The sequence below is a fragment of the Lagenorhynchus albirostris genome, chromosome 2 (genome assembly GCF_949774975.1).
Source record: "Lagenorhynchus albirostris chromosome 2, mLagAlb1.1, whole genome shotgun sequence".
Lineage (NCBI taxonomy): Eukaryota > Metazoa > Chordata > Mammalia > Artiodactyla > Delphinidae > Lagenorhynchus > Lagenorhynchus albirostris.
The window spans coordinates 81,573,760-81,589,103 of NC_083096.1; the positions used below are offsets into that span (position 1 = coordinate 81,573,760).

The 15,344-nt window shown below is 49.6% G+C and overlaps 1 protein-coding gene across 2 annotated transcripts in view; it reads left to right on the forward strand.

The window, feature by feature from the left end:
• Window positions 1-1,027: 1,027 nt before the first annotated feature.
• The window catches only part of TBX15 (T-box transcription factor 15), a 102,525-nt gene continuing 88,208 nt past the window's right edge, over window positions 1,028-15,344 (forward strand). Inside the window, exon 1 of one of the 2 annotated variants that reach the window (XM_060139218.1) lies at window positions 1,028-1,152. Coding sequence is in view for 1 of the 2 variants with exons in the window: in XM_060139216.1 (XP_059995199.1) it covers window positions 2,331-2,535 (205 nt within the window). In the remaining variant the exon portion in view is untranslated. Of the gene's footprint in view, window positions 1,153-1,826; window positions 2,536-15,344 lie in introns of those variants that run through there. The other variant, XM_060139216.1, reaches the window with a different exon arrangement.

A 15,344-nucleotide genomic window follows, 5' to 3' on the forward strand; every position in this document is an offset into this window, starting at 1 on the left:
GCAACCCTGAGTGGTGACTGAGGTGGGAGACCCTGCACCTTGCCACCCAGGCTTTTGCCCGGCAGCACGGTGGGAGAGGCTGAAGAGCTCAGTGCCGGATCCCAGGGTTCTTGGGGTGCTGCTGGGGGACCCCCAAGCCTGAGACTCAGGCTCCTGGAAGGCCTGGGAGGCCAAGCCTGGCTGAATCATACTCATCCGGCGGCTTTTCGTTATTCTTTCTGCATTTGCTGCGCGGATAGCTTCCTCTCCTCCAGGCTGGAGGCCCATCTGAGGGGGCTCCCACACTGGCCTTTCTTGCTCTCCTCCTAAGAGGCCCAAGGTACATTCAGGACACCCTGCAGTTGTCTCCAGCACCAGAGCACATCCAACCGTAATAGCAAGAACTATGATGGATTTCTCGGTGGTCAGGCGGGGAATGTGGCCTTTCAGAGGTCCAACAGGCCCTCCCTTCTCACCCCAAGGTGGAAGGACCAATGGGTGTTCGTTCTTGGGGGGGTCTGTGACACACCGTGTGCTCCTCTGCCCTAGGCTTTCGGGTTTAGACCCTGCTCAGAGCCTGGGTGTCGGCAAGGCTTGTCTGCAGGGGCCTGTCGGTCTGTCGTTGGCATCTGGGAGCTGGCTCTTTCCTGCCTCTTCGCGCTGGGATAGAAGCGTCTGGACCAGGGCGTTGGGGCGATAGGGCTGTGGCTCGGCCCGTCGTCCGCGAAATCCGAGACCTTTTTCCAGCTTGGCAGGATCAACTTGTTGGCCCCTCTGAACTTGCTCTGTGCTGGGCTAAGCTCGGGGTCTCCAGCGGCCCGAAACCGGTAGCGGCTGTGGGGAATCAGAATGGCCAGAAGTGTTGGGTTTAAGTTCCTTAGAAATCCCTGACGACCACACTGTCCTGAAAGATTTTTTTTTTTTTTGAAGGGTGGAGGGAGGATCAGTGGGGCGGGGAGAGCCGGGCTCCCGAGGTGATCGGATTTAAAGGGAATTTTGAAAAAGCTCCTTCTCCACTGTCAAAGTTCCTGGCTGCCCTCTCCCAGCCCCTCTCGGCGGGTTCTCCAGAGCAAGCGCCCCAAGCAGGCGAAGCCCGGCTTAGCATCCACGCCGAACAGCAGGAGAGCATTTGCTGCGTGCGGGCCCAGTCGGGATCCGCCTGAGGAGCGCGCGGTAAGCCGGGTGTCCCACCGCAGCCCTCTCGCTTTGAGGGCGCCTAGTCTCCTTCTCGACCAGGTAGAGCTGGAAGGACGAAGCGATTTTTGTATTTTCAATTACAAGACCTCGGATAGTAACGAGGCTTTCTTGTTGTTTCTTTCGTTTTGCCTTAACCAGAGTCGCTTAGAAATAGTTCAACAGGAAAATAAGAACCTGTGTAGCGAAACCCCGGCGGAACTAGCAGATCTAATAGCATCTGGGGGGCAAGCGCGAGATTGTCAGAATCTTTTTCTGGCGTATTTGGACAGGTTGACCTTTTGTCAGAGCCTCCCAATTCCAGATCCGTAATTTAAATGACTCTGCGCTTGCAGCGTCTGTGAGACCTAGCAGATTTGGGAGGAAAAGGTATGGATGTGGGACTTGCAGGAGTTTGTAACGGCACAGATCAGACCTCGACTTTCAGCTCCCCTCCCTTCCCCCCCCACCCCCCCGCCCCACGAGGAACCGTGGGGGACTGGGAAGCCAGGAGTTAAAGTCGGCCCAGGAACATCCCGGGGACAATCCGCGCGGAGCCTTGGCCCGAGCCTCAGTCTCTCCCCTCCTCTCATTGGCCGGCGCTCTCAGGGTTTCTCCTGTTCCCTCTTCGCCATTGGTCGGGGGCTTTTTTTTTTCCCCTCAGTCTTTCTCTTCCTCCCCCCTCCCTCTCCCTCGCCCCTCGGACAGGAGCGCACCGCCTGCCCCCAGCTCCTCGAGAAGGGAGGAATTTAGAAAAAAAGGTTTCCCAGAAGTTTGGATCAGAGGAAGGACGGGAAGACCACGGGAGGAAGAGGGAGAGGGAGGAGAGAAAGGGAGAGGGAGGAGGGAGAGAGAATAAAAAAAAGATGAAGTCCAGTCTGCACAGCCTGTGAGCGCCTGCCCGGGTGGGTGGGAAGCAGGACTCGGGCGCTCATGCAGCGAGCGGGTAGCGCTCGGGGCGCTCTTTCCTAGGGGCTGGGGCAGCCAGGGACGTCGGTCCGAGCCGGCGGCGGAGGGCGCAGGGGAGGGTGCCGAGGACCCGCAAAGCCGCCGCCTCAGTCTCGGCCGCCTCGCCGCCGCCTCTCCCAGGCCCGGCCCGGCGGGCGCTCGGAGCGTGAGGGCTCGGGCTGCTCCCTCTGTAGCGGGGGCGAGCGGGGGCCGGGGTGCGGGCGGCTAAGATGAGTGAAAGGAGAAGATCTGCAGTCGCCCTGAGCTCGCGAGCACATGCCTTCTCCGTTGAAGCCTTGATCGGCTCAAATAAAAAGCGGAAGCTGCGAGACTGGGAGGAGAAGGGGCTGGACCTGTCCATGGAGGCGCTGAGCCCCGCGGGCCCACTCGGAGACACGGAGGACGCGGCCGCGCACGGCCTGGAGCCTCACCCGGGTGAGTGCGTAGGGCCAGAACACGGGAGGCGGGCGGAGAAGGGACGCCGGGCGGCCAGCGGGCGAGGAGAGTGGCGAAGAGGAAGGCCCTGGCGGTGACGACGTCTTGCTCCAACCCGGGTTTCTTTTTCTTTGCGCAAATGCCTTGAGCCTTCCCCAAATTCGCCGGAACCAATTTGGGGAAACTGGCCTGAGCCTTGCAGTTTCGTCGCCAACCTCAAGCCGGGAGGCCTTCTTGCTCGCATCCCCTTCTCCTTCTGGGAGCAGAATGCAGTGTTCACGGTGCCCGCAGCTGCTGGGGCTGCAGGCCCCTGGGGTTAAGAGGGGCGCCGATGCAAGGCAGTGGCGGGAGCGGAGAGGAGCTGGGACTCACTTCTGAGAGGTCCGAGGACTGGCACGGAGTTCTCGGTCCGACACCCCTGTGGGAATTGCCCAGTTTGTCCCATTTAGCCTTCAACCTCGGTCCTTTCCCTTTCCACACCAACTTTTCTGGGACTCAAGTTGTGTTTCTCCTAATGCCCGTGACGAGGGAGCATAATTATATTTCTACTTAGTTGGCATTTGTGGAAAGAGGAATGGATTTTAGCCCGCTTACCCTGCGCCCTGGGCCACTCTTCAGGGCCCACATCTCTGCGTATTTGTGGGGATCAGTGCAGCAACGTGTCTCGGATCTGTGCGCCTTCTATGCACGTTATATACACACAACACGTAAAACAGCGGGCGGGTGTCTACATCAGTACTTTAACAGAACCCTAGGAAGGGGGGAAAACAACGTTTTGTATTAAGTGCCAAGATTTCAACTGTGCAAAACACAGGGGGAACAGCTGTTGTCGGAAGAATTTTGCCCGCGCGCGCGCGCGAGCGCGAGCGCGCACACACTCAACGCTCGCAGCGGCTTGGTTTAGCGCTTCAGAAAGTTTCCGTACAGGATTTCTAAAACTTTTCTGGAGGTGCTCCTGCTGACCAGCTAGGGCTGGAGAGTAGATTTGGGTCAGAGCGCCGGCAAGTCGGAAGGGAAGGGCTGCCCGCAAAGGGATGCGGCTGGCCGCAGGCCCAGGAGCTTGGGGACCCAGCTTGGGGCCCAGGAGCTTGGGGGCTGGAAAGCTGGCCGACCCAAGGAGAGACAGCTGTCGCTTACATTTTCTCTTTCGGCAGTGACAGTTCAATTTCCATGCTCCTGAGGCTAATAATAACGCGATTAGCGGGTGACCTGCAGAGACAGAGTTTGATGAATTCTCCGTGTTCTTGCGGCCGGTTACGGTATTTGGGTTTCGTGCTGGGGAATTATTTTTATTAGTCGATGAAAAGAAAATTAAAAGGAGATTTATTTCGTCTGCTCAAGCCTTTCGTTGTATTTGGATGCGGGTGCCTGTCCACGCAGACCCCTGTGTGGGCAATCCAGAAAGGAACGCATGGCTAATGTGTGTTTCCCATCTCTGGCCAGACCCTATTTCCTCACCGTACTTATTTGTTGTCAGAATCTTGTTTGGGCCTTCACACAGTTTAGTGGAAGTTTTCTCAGGCCTTATGACAACTCACGATTGGCGATGTAGTTTATTTTATTTTCCCGATGGTGGAAAAGGCAGAAGTTATCTAACTGAGTATGGCAGACGCCCTGTCCTGTCCACGGGTACTTTTCTCTGGGAGGGGGGTACAGGTCGTAGGGAGCCCGTGTAGGGTCTTATGTTCAAAAGGACCAACATGTGGGATCATAATGAGACTCAACTGGCAGTTTTCTTTCCGCCGTCCTTCTCAGAAAATAATGGGGAGAAAAAAACGAGGATTGGGGACAAGGAGAGACCAGTCCAGGGATGTGAACACGAGAACCTGGCATCCAGAATGCTCTTTCCTGGCTCCCGCGGGATGGGGGTAGGGGGTGAGGACCTAACATAGAACTTTACATAATAGAGAGGTCAGTTGACCAGTTCTCATTACCTTTGTCACTTTTTTTTTTTTTAAAGAAAAAGATGGGCGTTTGGGTTAGAGAAAACGAAATATGTTTGTGGGGCAAAGGTCTGGTAGGAGGAAGAAGCCGGAAGTCAAAAGCACTCGCGGGCCCTCTGCGGAGCCAGGCTGCGTGCAGCTGGGCCGGTCCCGTTGTGGGCCGAGGGGATCTCCAAGTTGGAGTTCCCGTAGTGGCCAAGACTTTCTTTTGAACAGGACGAACAGGATGTAGGATGAAAAAATATCTTTCAGAAAAAGCGTGCTCTGATGTGGAGACTTGGCAGTCAGGAGAGTGGAGCAGACAGTGCTTTGGGCTTTGAGCGGGGTAGTAGAAGGCACGCCAGGGCTTGGAGTTCCCTATAGGCCTCTCTTTTTGTCTTTAATACAGCGCCCTAACAAATACAAAGGCAGAGCCACATTTAATGGTGTGTGCATGGTGTTAGAGGCAGGAAAGGGGGCGCGGGCGACTCCATTATGCCCAGGGCTGAGTCTCTAGCCGGCTGGCCCTCACAATTATCATTAAACTTTCCTCTCCCGATTAGGAGAAGAGGGGGCTGGACCCACTGCGTGGCTCACCGGCCCTAGGCCGAAAAGAAGTCAGGAACAGAAAAAAACCCACAGCGACAAAAAGAATATTGCCAAGGGGCTGGGGAAGGATTAAACAAACACACACATACACAGTCCACCCGCCTTAGAGCAGCCGTATTTATCATTCTCACCATACCCTCTCTGACTGGTACCATCGTTTTCAGCCCTCCCTCAAAATTCCGGGATCCTCAGACAGAAGGGTCCGATTTTAAAGCTTTAAGTTTTTTCAAAGACGTGGCTTTTTGCTTTTTCACAGCCCGTTTTCCTTTCGACGTCCGGACAGAGCTGGCTTTAGTTGGCGCCGAGCGCCCGCAGCCTGGGGCACCAACCCGCATAAGCGGGGGGACCAGCCTGGCCTGCTCGCTGTAGGCCCTCACACATCAGAGGACACACAGTATGTATTTCAAAGATTTCCACCGAGCTTGGTGGGCCCAAAAAACCCTGAGGCCCTCCGGGCCTTGGAGAAGGCCCTGAGAAGAGCCTGTAAGGTACCGTCATTTTTACACCCGGGCCAGCGCTCCAGCCTTTTGGAGAAGCCGCCAGCACTCAGCCTCTGCGGGCTGCGGAGGGTCTCAAAACCGGTCTCTGAAAAGCCTGGCTCTCGGGTCGGCTTGCCCCCGCCTCTCACACAGCAGCAACGGAGGAAACTTTCGAGCCAGGATCGCCGGGAACAGCTGCTCCGGCTGCGGCCTTGGAAGTATATTTCAGGCACGCGGCGGCGCCATCTGCGCTCGGACCGCAGCCCCGGCTCCACCCGGCTTCCCCAGCTCGGGTTTGGGTCTTTCCCGCCCAAACCCACAGCCGAGTGCGGCCGAGGCCCGATCCCCCGCGGAGAAAAATGATTTAAACCTTCTGCGATGGGATTTTCCCCCTCCGGAGCCCGCGGGCCTGAGCTTCGCAGCCAAGGCGGTCGGCGGCCTAAGGAGGTGGCGACGCACGCGGGTGGGCACACAAAGCAGGCACACACAATAACGCGAGGGAGATACGCACTCCGCGCACACGTGCACACACGTCAGGCGCTCGCCTTCTCCCGGGCACCCGGCTGCGCAACCCCTAGTGAAATGAGACAAGAAAATTCCTCGCAGTGCCCCAGGCACTTGCTTCCTTCGAGTTAGCGAGACCAACCGGTCACAGGAATTAATCTGCCGGTTTACGGCTTGTTTGCTCAGAGTAGAACTCCAAGATTTTAATCCTGACATCACCCCTCTACCCACTCCCAACCCCCCAATACGGGAACGTTAGGGTCAAAACGGAAGAAGTGACTCTTCACTGATGTTTAAGTAATGGAGAAAAGGCGATGAGTTTGAAGCCAGTGGGGAGAACGTACTTGTGCGAGGCAAGCACCAGCCAGGGCCAAGGCAGGGGCGTGGACCGCAGTGTATGGGTATGCGGCGCTCTGGGCAAGACGCCAAGGGTCTTTCTCGGGTAGAACTCCGGCTCCTCGGCGGTGCGTGCGTCCCGGCACCGATGCAGGCCTCGAAGTGCCGGGTCTGCGCCCTGCGAATAAGCCAAGTGTAGGACTTGATGACCGTGCCCAAACCTCCCGGCTGCCAGGTCAAAACGGCCTTCCGCGGTGGCTGCCTCTTTGGTCAGTGACCTTGTGTCACGATTCTGAAAGGGAGTGAAGGGGTAGGCAAGATCTGAATTCGTTGTAGGCCGGTTAAGGATGGTGGTTTGCTGGGGCATGACTGCCAAATGCCTTTTTCGCGCTCTGCTCCGACAGTGGCTAAATTAGTGCCTTCTGGATGTACGGGGCTGGGAGAGCGCGCCACAATGTCCCCCGCGCGGTGGGGAGGGTTATGGAGACGTTCTGCGTAAAGCTCCGGTCCTGGAGTGGTGGCACGATAGAAGCCACTCGGAAAAAGGAGATAATTCCAACCCATTCTGTCCCATAGATGGAGCAAACTGCTCGAGGGCAGTGGGGAGGACAGGGAATGCGGAAAACCCTGGTGCCCAGAGTTTGGACTGTGTTGGAAGAAATGGAGTGGGCTGTGGTTTGCACCTCTGCAGGTCGCCCCCATACCCCCCTCCACCTCCCCCGGGGGGTTCAGAAACCCACGTGAAGCGTGTGGAAGGCGTGCGCGCGGGTGGGACGGGTTGCTCTCGTTCCTTCGCTACTCGGTGCAGGGCTGCCCCTTTGCCCGGCTGGCTTCACAGCCACCCCTACCCCTCGGAGACCGTTCCGAAGAGCACAAGCCTAAAGGGCGGCGAAGGCTTTCCTGGACAGATCAGCTTCCAGCCTTGGTGCGCAGCGATTCTGAATTCGCGTCTTCTACGGCCCACCCAACGCTCTTTCTTATTGAATACTTTATTTGGTTTCAGAGCTAGCCACTTTAGGTTTCCTGATTTTATAGATAAAACTTCCAGAAAGAAAAGTTTACGAGGTGACGTTCATGCAGGGGGAAGGGGGAATTAAATTTCTTATGGTGGGGCTCGGATTGAAATTATATTGACGCATACCCGCTGCCGTTTTCCTGTGCACCTCCACCCCATTACTTCAAATAGTATCATGAACATCTTTTAATTATTAAAGAAAATTTGTTTAACATATTTAGTTCATATACTCGGCACGTGAGGAGTAAGTGAAGAATGGTAGGAAATGCCTGACCTGGGAGCCAGTACTAAAATGATTGGGTATTGGTGGTTTGTGTTCCCCCGTTTATTTGTATAATTTCCTTGTGTGGATGAGAGTTTAATGGAAGCAAGTCTCTCATCATTAATCCTTCAATTGGGCCACAAAGAGGGAGGGACAAATACATTTTGGCTCAGAAGACAACTATTTTGTTCGTCTAAGCCTCTCCAAGGGCATTGCTAGTATTAAGGAGTGAAATATTCCAGGTCTGTGACAATCCTTTTCTCTATTGCCAAAATTATAATATTAATAAGATGAGAGCACTTTTATTTTTGAGATTCTTATTATGGACTCTAGTAGAAGTTTATTTCTCACACCTGGGAGAAAAATGATTACTTCTTAAATCTGGGAGTTTCTTCTCTAGGTGACTGTAGATTAAAAAAAAAAAAAAAGCCAGGCTGAACTGTGCAAATTCCACAGGGATAAAAAGCAGATTGACATTTCACTTTCCTTTTTGGAAATGCAGAAATCTGTCCAATGATTATTCCAGGGGTGTAGCTGGTTATTGCTTTCTTACTCCCAAAAGATAAAGTAGTTAAGCATGGGGAGAATATTTAAGTGGTTTTCTAGTTTTAACCTTTTGGGATATTTTTCCACAGTGGAAAGTAGGGAGCTGGTGGAACATGGAATCTTTCCCCCTTCTTTCTCTCATCCCTATGGTTTATTTTTGCTTTGCCTTTTCTGGTTTCTAGTGAGCTTTGAATTTTATATGTGCATGACAGAGATACTCAGGGGTCTGTACTGGGAACAGCAATTAGCAAATTTTGAAATTAAGGTCTGTTTACACTTCTTTGGGCAAGGATAATTATTAGTTAATTTAAGTGAGGCCCTCACTCTAAGTGTCAGGGTGGAAAATGAGACTCAGTAGGGAGGACCGGAGGTGAAATGGGAAGAGGTGGGGAATTAAAGCAACTGGTGATGACAAATCAACATTTATTCCCTGCCATTAATGGCTTCACTTTGAGGCAGGGCAGGACGTTTTTTGCTCACTACAAACTGATGATGAGCTTTTGATACCGGAGGTGAAAATAGGCCTTGTAATCACTACTTTTTATTCTGTACTTTTTAACTCAGCCAATATCTAGTTTTGCCTTTTATTCATAAGTATATACAGGATATTTAAAAAGTATTTACACAAGTGTATGTGTTTTATACACAAATTTATGTGTGAACTTTAAGTTCTGAATGAGACATAGATGAAGTTGCAGAGAAAATAAACTGCTTTTTTTGGTGTGTGTGTGTGGAGCCAGTTTAACAAATTGGGAACACCTAAAATCTGGGGGGCAAGAAACTTTGTCATCTCTAGGTATCACTTGACAATTCAAGAGTATCCCCAGACCTGAAACTTCTAGCTATTGGTGTTTTTATTTAACTCTCAAATTGATGATTTTGACTAAAGCCTAAGAGAAAACAGCAGAAAATGAGACTGTGCAGATGCAATTTAAAAGAACGAGGAGAGTGGAAATTTTTCTAAATTTGGCTTTTAATTTTGTGAATAATGCCATCTTCATTTTGGATGGACAGAAGCTGCCTTGTATTCTGAAGAGTAATTTCATGTTCTTCCATGAAGAGAGCTAACGGAACAACTAAGAGGAATCTGGATAATAATAATGGTTAATAGAAAGAGTGAGAGAAACAGTGTGATTTGGGGGAAATAATTTAAGAAGATAGGAAATATATTCAACATCTTGTCCCTATTTGTCCTCTTATATTTTCTACAATATAGTTGCTGAGGTTCAAATTAGCTGTTTCCAAATTGCCACACACTTTAGAGGATTACAGCAAACAAAACACCAACCCCTAATTGTGGATTGCAGAACTAATCTCCTAATATAGCCTTCGTTTAAAAACCAAAATGCTACAGATAACAGTAGAGTTCCCTTTACAAGGAACACTGGAGGTCATTACACACCTAGACGGATCCTTAGAGTTTTAACGCCTAGTTCTCCACCGGGTGAACCGAAATTCTGACCCCGAACACTCCCTGCCTTTCTTTACTGTCCCGCAGCCCAGAACGTGATGTCAAAGCCCCAGACAAGGGCTCGGAATGCAGTTCGCCCCCCTGTATTTCCCCTCCCTCCTCACTTCCCCTCACCCCGACCTGGTCCCCTCCTCCAATCTCCTACACACACGTTGGTAGCTCATTTTTTCACCCCCTTAAAAAATTTTCAGATGACGTTTCACCGAGGAAGGCATTGGGATTGCATCTCTTTTCGTGAAACCATCCCTGGGAAACCAGGGCCGCTCGGGTGACCTTCACGAGTCGGCGAATTGGGCCGCGGCTGGGGCTGCCCGCTTTCCGTCCCTCGCTCGGGTCTCGGCCGCCTCGCCGGGCGGGAGCGGCGGCCGGGCCTCGGGGAGCGCGGCCCGCGTTCCTGCTCCGGCGCTCGGGGCTCCGCCTGGCCGATCCGCAGGGCCGCGTGCGTGGGTCCAGGGTTAGCGCGGGGCCTTTGAAACCAGTGCCGGCATCCTGAGGGATGGTGGGTGCTTTTCTCAGCTCTGTTTACATCTTGGAGAAATGTGGGGACTATGGGGCTAATTAGGAAGGCTTTGGTGAAAGATTGCCGTCCCCCCTCCCACAAAAAAAATCAGGGGAAAAAAACCCCAAACCAACCTCAAATCAGACAGCACCCAAGGATCTTACACTTCGCGCCCTGAGGGGAGTTTGAGCTTTTGCTTTTATCAGACTGAACAAATTTTTGAGGAATCAAACTCACTTCAAACATTAGCAATTAGAAACCAAGAATCCCTCGGCTTGTAGGATTTTTAATCTCTAACCATTTCCAAATGGGCAATTCTAGGGTCAGTCAATATCACAGGCAGTCCATTAAAAAGGAAGGTCATTTTGTCGGTTCGAGACACACATGATCCCCGAGGGTGTAGGGCTCATAACCGCAGAGATGTCCCCCTCCCAGAAACCCGGCATTGCCCACCGAGACAAAGGGACAGCAGGCAATTGTTCTTTGCATTGTTCTTGGAGATTTAAAACAATGAAGTAATTCTTTTCTTAAAAAAAAACAAAGAAACCACCCATCTTTACCAAGCAGATTGAGAAATGACTGTATTCTGTAAGAAGCCGGCCAGACGGCTTCCCTTCAAGAGCTCAGCGTTAGCTGAGAGGGAAGTCCCGCCTCGAGGCATCCTGGCTCCAAAGCATCAATCACACCAGGCCCCAAGGGCCCAGAATTTTAACCTAGGGGTTAGGTGACTTGGGTGGTTCAGGCCTTATGTTTTTGCTTCCGAAAAATAAATACTTGCTTTTCACAGTGGGGAGAGGCAAGCATTTGGGCCAATAAATGATTGTGAACGCAGCAATGCTTTCCCTGGATGTGAAAAATCTTCCTTAATTCAGAAGTCTAATACTTTGATTTCTTTATTTGTTTGCAGCAAAGCTGGGGAGGGGCTAGGTGTATATATATCTATATACCTATGTGCTATATAGGAAAAAAAGGGCTTAGAAAATTAATCGTATATGCAAGCTTGCAGAGGAATACTGAATTGTAAAACGTTTCAGAAGCCTTAATTGCTTATGTGGATATCTATGAGTCTTCACTATACTACAGAGCTTTCAACACAGGCCCTCGTATTCTAGATTATATCCATGTATTAAAGTAGGAAGAGGGCTATACTCGCTTAAATTAGACCTAGAATGTAGTGCTAGTTTTGTCATTAATGTTGGAACCAGGGATATTTGTTTTAAAGGAGGACATATAAATGTTGAAAAAAATGTTTTAAAGTTGTTTTATAGTAACTGATGAGGCCATAGTTCCTGGCTTGTGAGATGCAAGAGAGGCTTAAATAACACCTGAAGCCCATTAGCTATAAGATTCTGTGATCTTGTTATCGTAAAAAAAAAAAAATTTTTTTCTCCTGATGCACTGTGGCTATCACTTGACTCATCCCTTACTTTGTTTGAATGAGGGAAGTTTTACTGCAGTTGTAGAAAGTAACAGTAACAGCAACACAAGGCCAAAAAAAAAAAAAAGATTTTTACAGCTAGAATTAAGAGCTTCCATAAAGCTCTTGAAAAGTTTTTAGATTAATATCACATGTTCAGAAGTCCTGGATCAGTGATTTCTAGTCTTTTGTGTCTGATGTAATCTATTGTTTGTGTGAATGCCCAGGACCCTCCTACTAAAAGAGTTCTATGGCATTAGTGAATTTAAGGGAAATATAAGTTATTTATGCTTTGAACACTTTTTTGTGCCATTCTCAGAAATAGCTGGAAAAACTCTATGGATTTGAAAAATGAAGAATGAGAAAAACTTCATCACTGGTAAACTGAATTGGTGGACCACCCTTCCCACCTGCCTCCATCCGCCCAAAATCAGTTGCCCCTCATTTCTATTTGAGCCTAATGGAAAGCACTAGTAACTATTTTCCATGTCCAGTCTGCTAAGCCGAGATCTTCATCTGGCAGAGTTGTGAGAATGCTAAAAGGATGACTTAGTAACAGGCAAAACGCTTGTCAACAAGATAGATCAGAAGACAGCTTAGCGTTCAAGACCTCTCTATTCATAGCTGCTGAACTTGAGGGCAGGGTCAGACAAAAAACTGGGCCCAGGACACACCTAAGAGGGTTTCTCATGTTTCTGTCTTGTGGGACCTTATTTCCTTACAGACTGGTACAGCTGGGCTTCAAAGCCCGGTGACAGTTCCCCACCCTCAGTTGATGCACCATTCTCTGCAGCCCCAGCCCCTGTGCAGACCTCTGTCATCATGGAGCTTGTAGATTTACTGGTCATCCTCTCTCACTACTGCCCTATAAACTGCTGTGGGGCAGGGATGTTGTCTTCATTGCTTTTGTATCTTTAGAGCCTGACACAAGTGGCTGACACAGAGGAAATACTTAGTAAATGATAAAAGTATAATGATAATGATAACACAACAAGAACAGTGAAAACAAATTTATTGAACACTATGTACCAGCCACTGTGCTAAGTTTTATATATATACATAAATTCCAAATGTAATATGTAACAATTATATATATATTCCAAATAATAATATATAACAATTGTATATATATGTATGATTTCCCAGAACACTCTAATGAGATAATTACTCCTATTATCATTACTATTTGTTACAATGAATGGATTGTAGAATGGTTAAAAACTCAGGTTTCTGGGGTTAAACAGCTTGTGTCTGAGCCCTACTTCCAACACTTGCTAGTTGTATGACCTTGGGCAAGTTACTTAATCTCTGTCAACCCCAGTTTCTGCATTGGTAATAATAAATGTATTCATCAACAGGTGTTTGTGAGGATTAAATGAGATAGCGCGTGTTGAAGGAACAAAGGATTTAGCACGGTGCCTGTTATTCCTATCAATTGAATTGACAGTGATTGCTTACCTCAGTGACCAGTTTACATAAGAAATTGTTGCAAATCGTAATCTATTGTAGCCACCGCCCCTCTCCCCCAGTTTTTTGCTTTAAATGGGATGTTTGGGACTTGGAGTGGGATCCGTACTTGGTGTATAGCGTGTGGCTGGAAACAGAGTACAGGCTTTGAAGCAGGCATGGCTTAATCAAATCAAATTAAACTTTGAGAGCCATTGCTATTTAGGGTCCCACTGAGGCAAAAAGCCAGCACCTGAGTGAGCACTGACGGGAGGGGGAGAGGGCTTCCAAGGGTGGGGGTCAGCCCCCTGGCGTACGGTAGGAAGGGGGGGTGGGCAGAGGGTGGAGCTACGGAGCCTCAGCTTTACCGGCTCTTCAGGAGCTCAGCTCTGGCAGCAGACAGAGGGGCCTTTCTGGATGCAGGAAAGTGGAATAACATGAGCGTGTTTCTCTTTGGTTAGTTTTTGGAGCCTAGAAATCCCCCCAAATTCAGGTTTTATCGTATAGGAAATAAAGAACATTCATTTTCCTAAGGCTTTGTTTGTAAAGCCTGTATTCTGATGGACCCCCCCGCCCCAGGATTCTGGGCAAAATGAGCCAGTTGCACCGATTAGCTGAGGCTGCAGTGAAGGAGTTTTAGGTGCCCTTGGTTAAGTTCAAAGAAATGGAGGTGGAGGGGAAGGGACTAAATGAAAGGAAAACCTATAACCAAGCTGACTGTTCAGGAAGAAGACACTGGGAAGTCTTTTTCCAGGGAAACAGCAGAAGCTCCAGCCATTCTGTTAGAACGCACATCTGGCTGCACAGTTTTGCACCGTTTTCTTCCTTCCAGAAAACGGAAGGCTGGATTTGATCACTTTTTTTTTTTTTTAAATAGTCACACCCCAGACTTTGTTTATATTGATTCTCCACCACAGAGGGAGAAGGTGCATTCCCAGGGAAGAGGAACAGAGAAAGGATCTCTCCCAAGCCCTCCCTCCTTCAAGGAGCCCAGGGCCCTTCACCAGTAGCACTCAGGTCCTGCCTGGCCATTCAGAGGAGGGAGCTGCTTTGTCCTGGCTGGAAGGCAGGTCTCAGTCTTCAAAATAGACTCTCTGCTCCACATTTTATCAGATGTTTCCATACTTCCAATCTTACAAGCATCATATTATCTCAGTGTCCCCACAGCTGCTAACCGTAAGAGCTTTCATGGCTAGAGGGTACCAGGCACTGTGCTGATGGTCGTACATTCTTTCATTGTATGCACCCAATAGTCCTTCAAGGGAGGTAATTGTTTCCCCATTTACACATGAGGATATTGAGACTCAAATAACTTGCCCACAGACACACAACTCCAGTTCACTTTAGCTGGTGTGGCCAGAATTTAAACCCAGCTCCATGGGGCTCCAGTCAATGTCTTAACCACTAGACTGTACTGCTCCCCGCTGCGGATGACCCTTCAGTGCTATGGAGAGAACTTTGAACTTTCGTAGACGGAAATTTATGCTTGCTCTCCATGCTGTCCCCCCAAACCAATTCTTAAATCATCAATGAGAGAGAGCTCATTTATAGTTTCTGGGTCTCTTTCTTTCCTATGGTTGTTAGTCCCTGTAGCCCTAAGGTGCCTTCTTCATACCTGCTGGTAGAAGCCGCTGTGACAGTGATCACAGGGTGGAGTTTCTACACCCTGGTTTTTGGAACGGGGCGAGTGCAGCCTTCCCAATGTGACTTGCTTTCCTTTGAGTTTCATGCACAGAAATCTTAGTGTCTGAAATATTGATTTCGATCTAAAGCCTCCTCATCCTGAATCCCCTCATGCAGTGAAATAAAGGGGAAACGTTAACTGCTCTGTTTCACCCATTCCCTTCTCCATTCACAACGGGATGGATGGCATCTCACTGGTAATTGATTCAAAATGGAACGGCTTAGGAACGTATCAGTTGCAGTGACAGCAATTCGTGCATTTCTAAGTACTGCTGATTTTTTCGAACTCAGCAATCTCAGCTGAAATCCCTTTGCCGTGGATTGAATTTACAAAGGAGGAGATTCTGATTTCCACAGTGGCTTCTTTCTAATGCCTAAGGATTAGGAAACTGCCTTGAGGACCCACAGCAAGTACACTCACTCTCAGAGTCATGGCTTTAACTTTAACCTCTGAGTGACTGCTCTGATTCATTTATTTTGTAACAGCTCTATTAGAGCAGCCTAGTTCCGTATGGGATCAGTGATTTGCAGAAATCTCGCATTCCGATAAACACTTACACTCTGAGCTCCTTTACTCCTCTGACCCGCTTTAAGTGGTTGTGATCTCAGCAGTGAGTTTC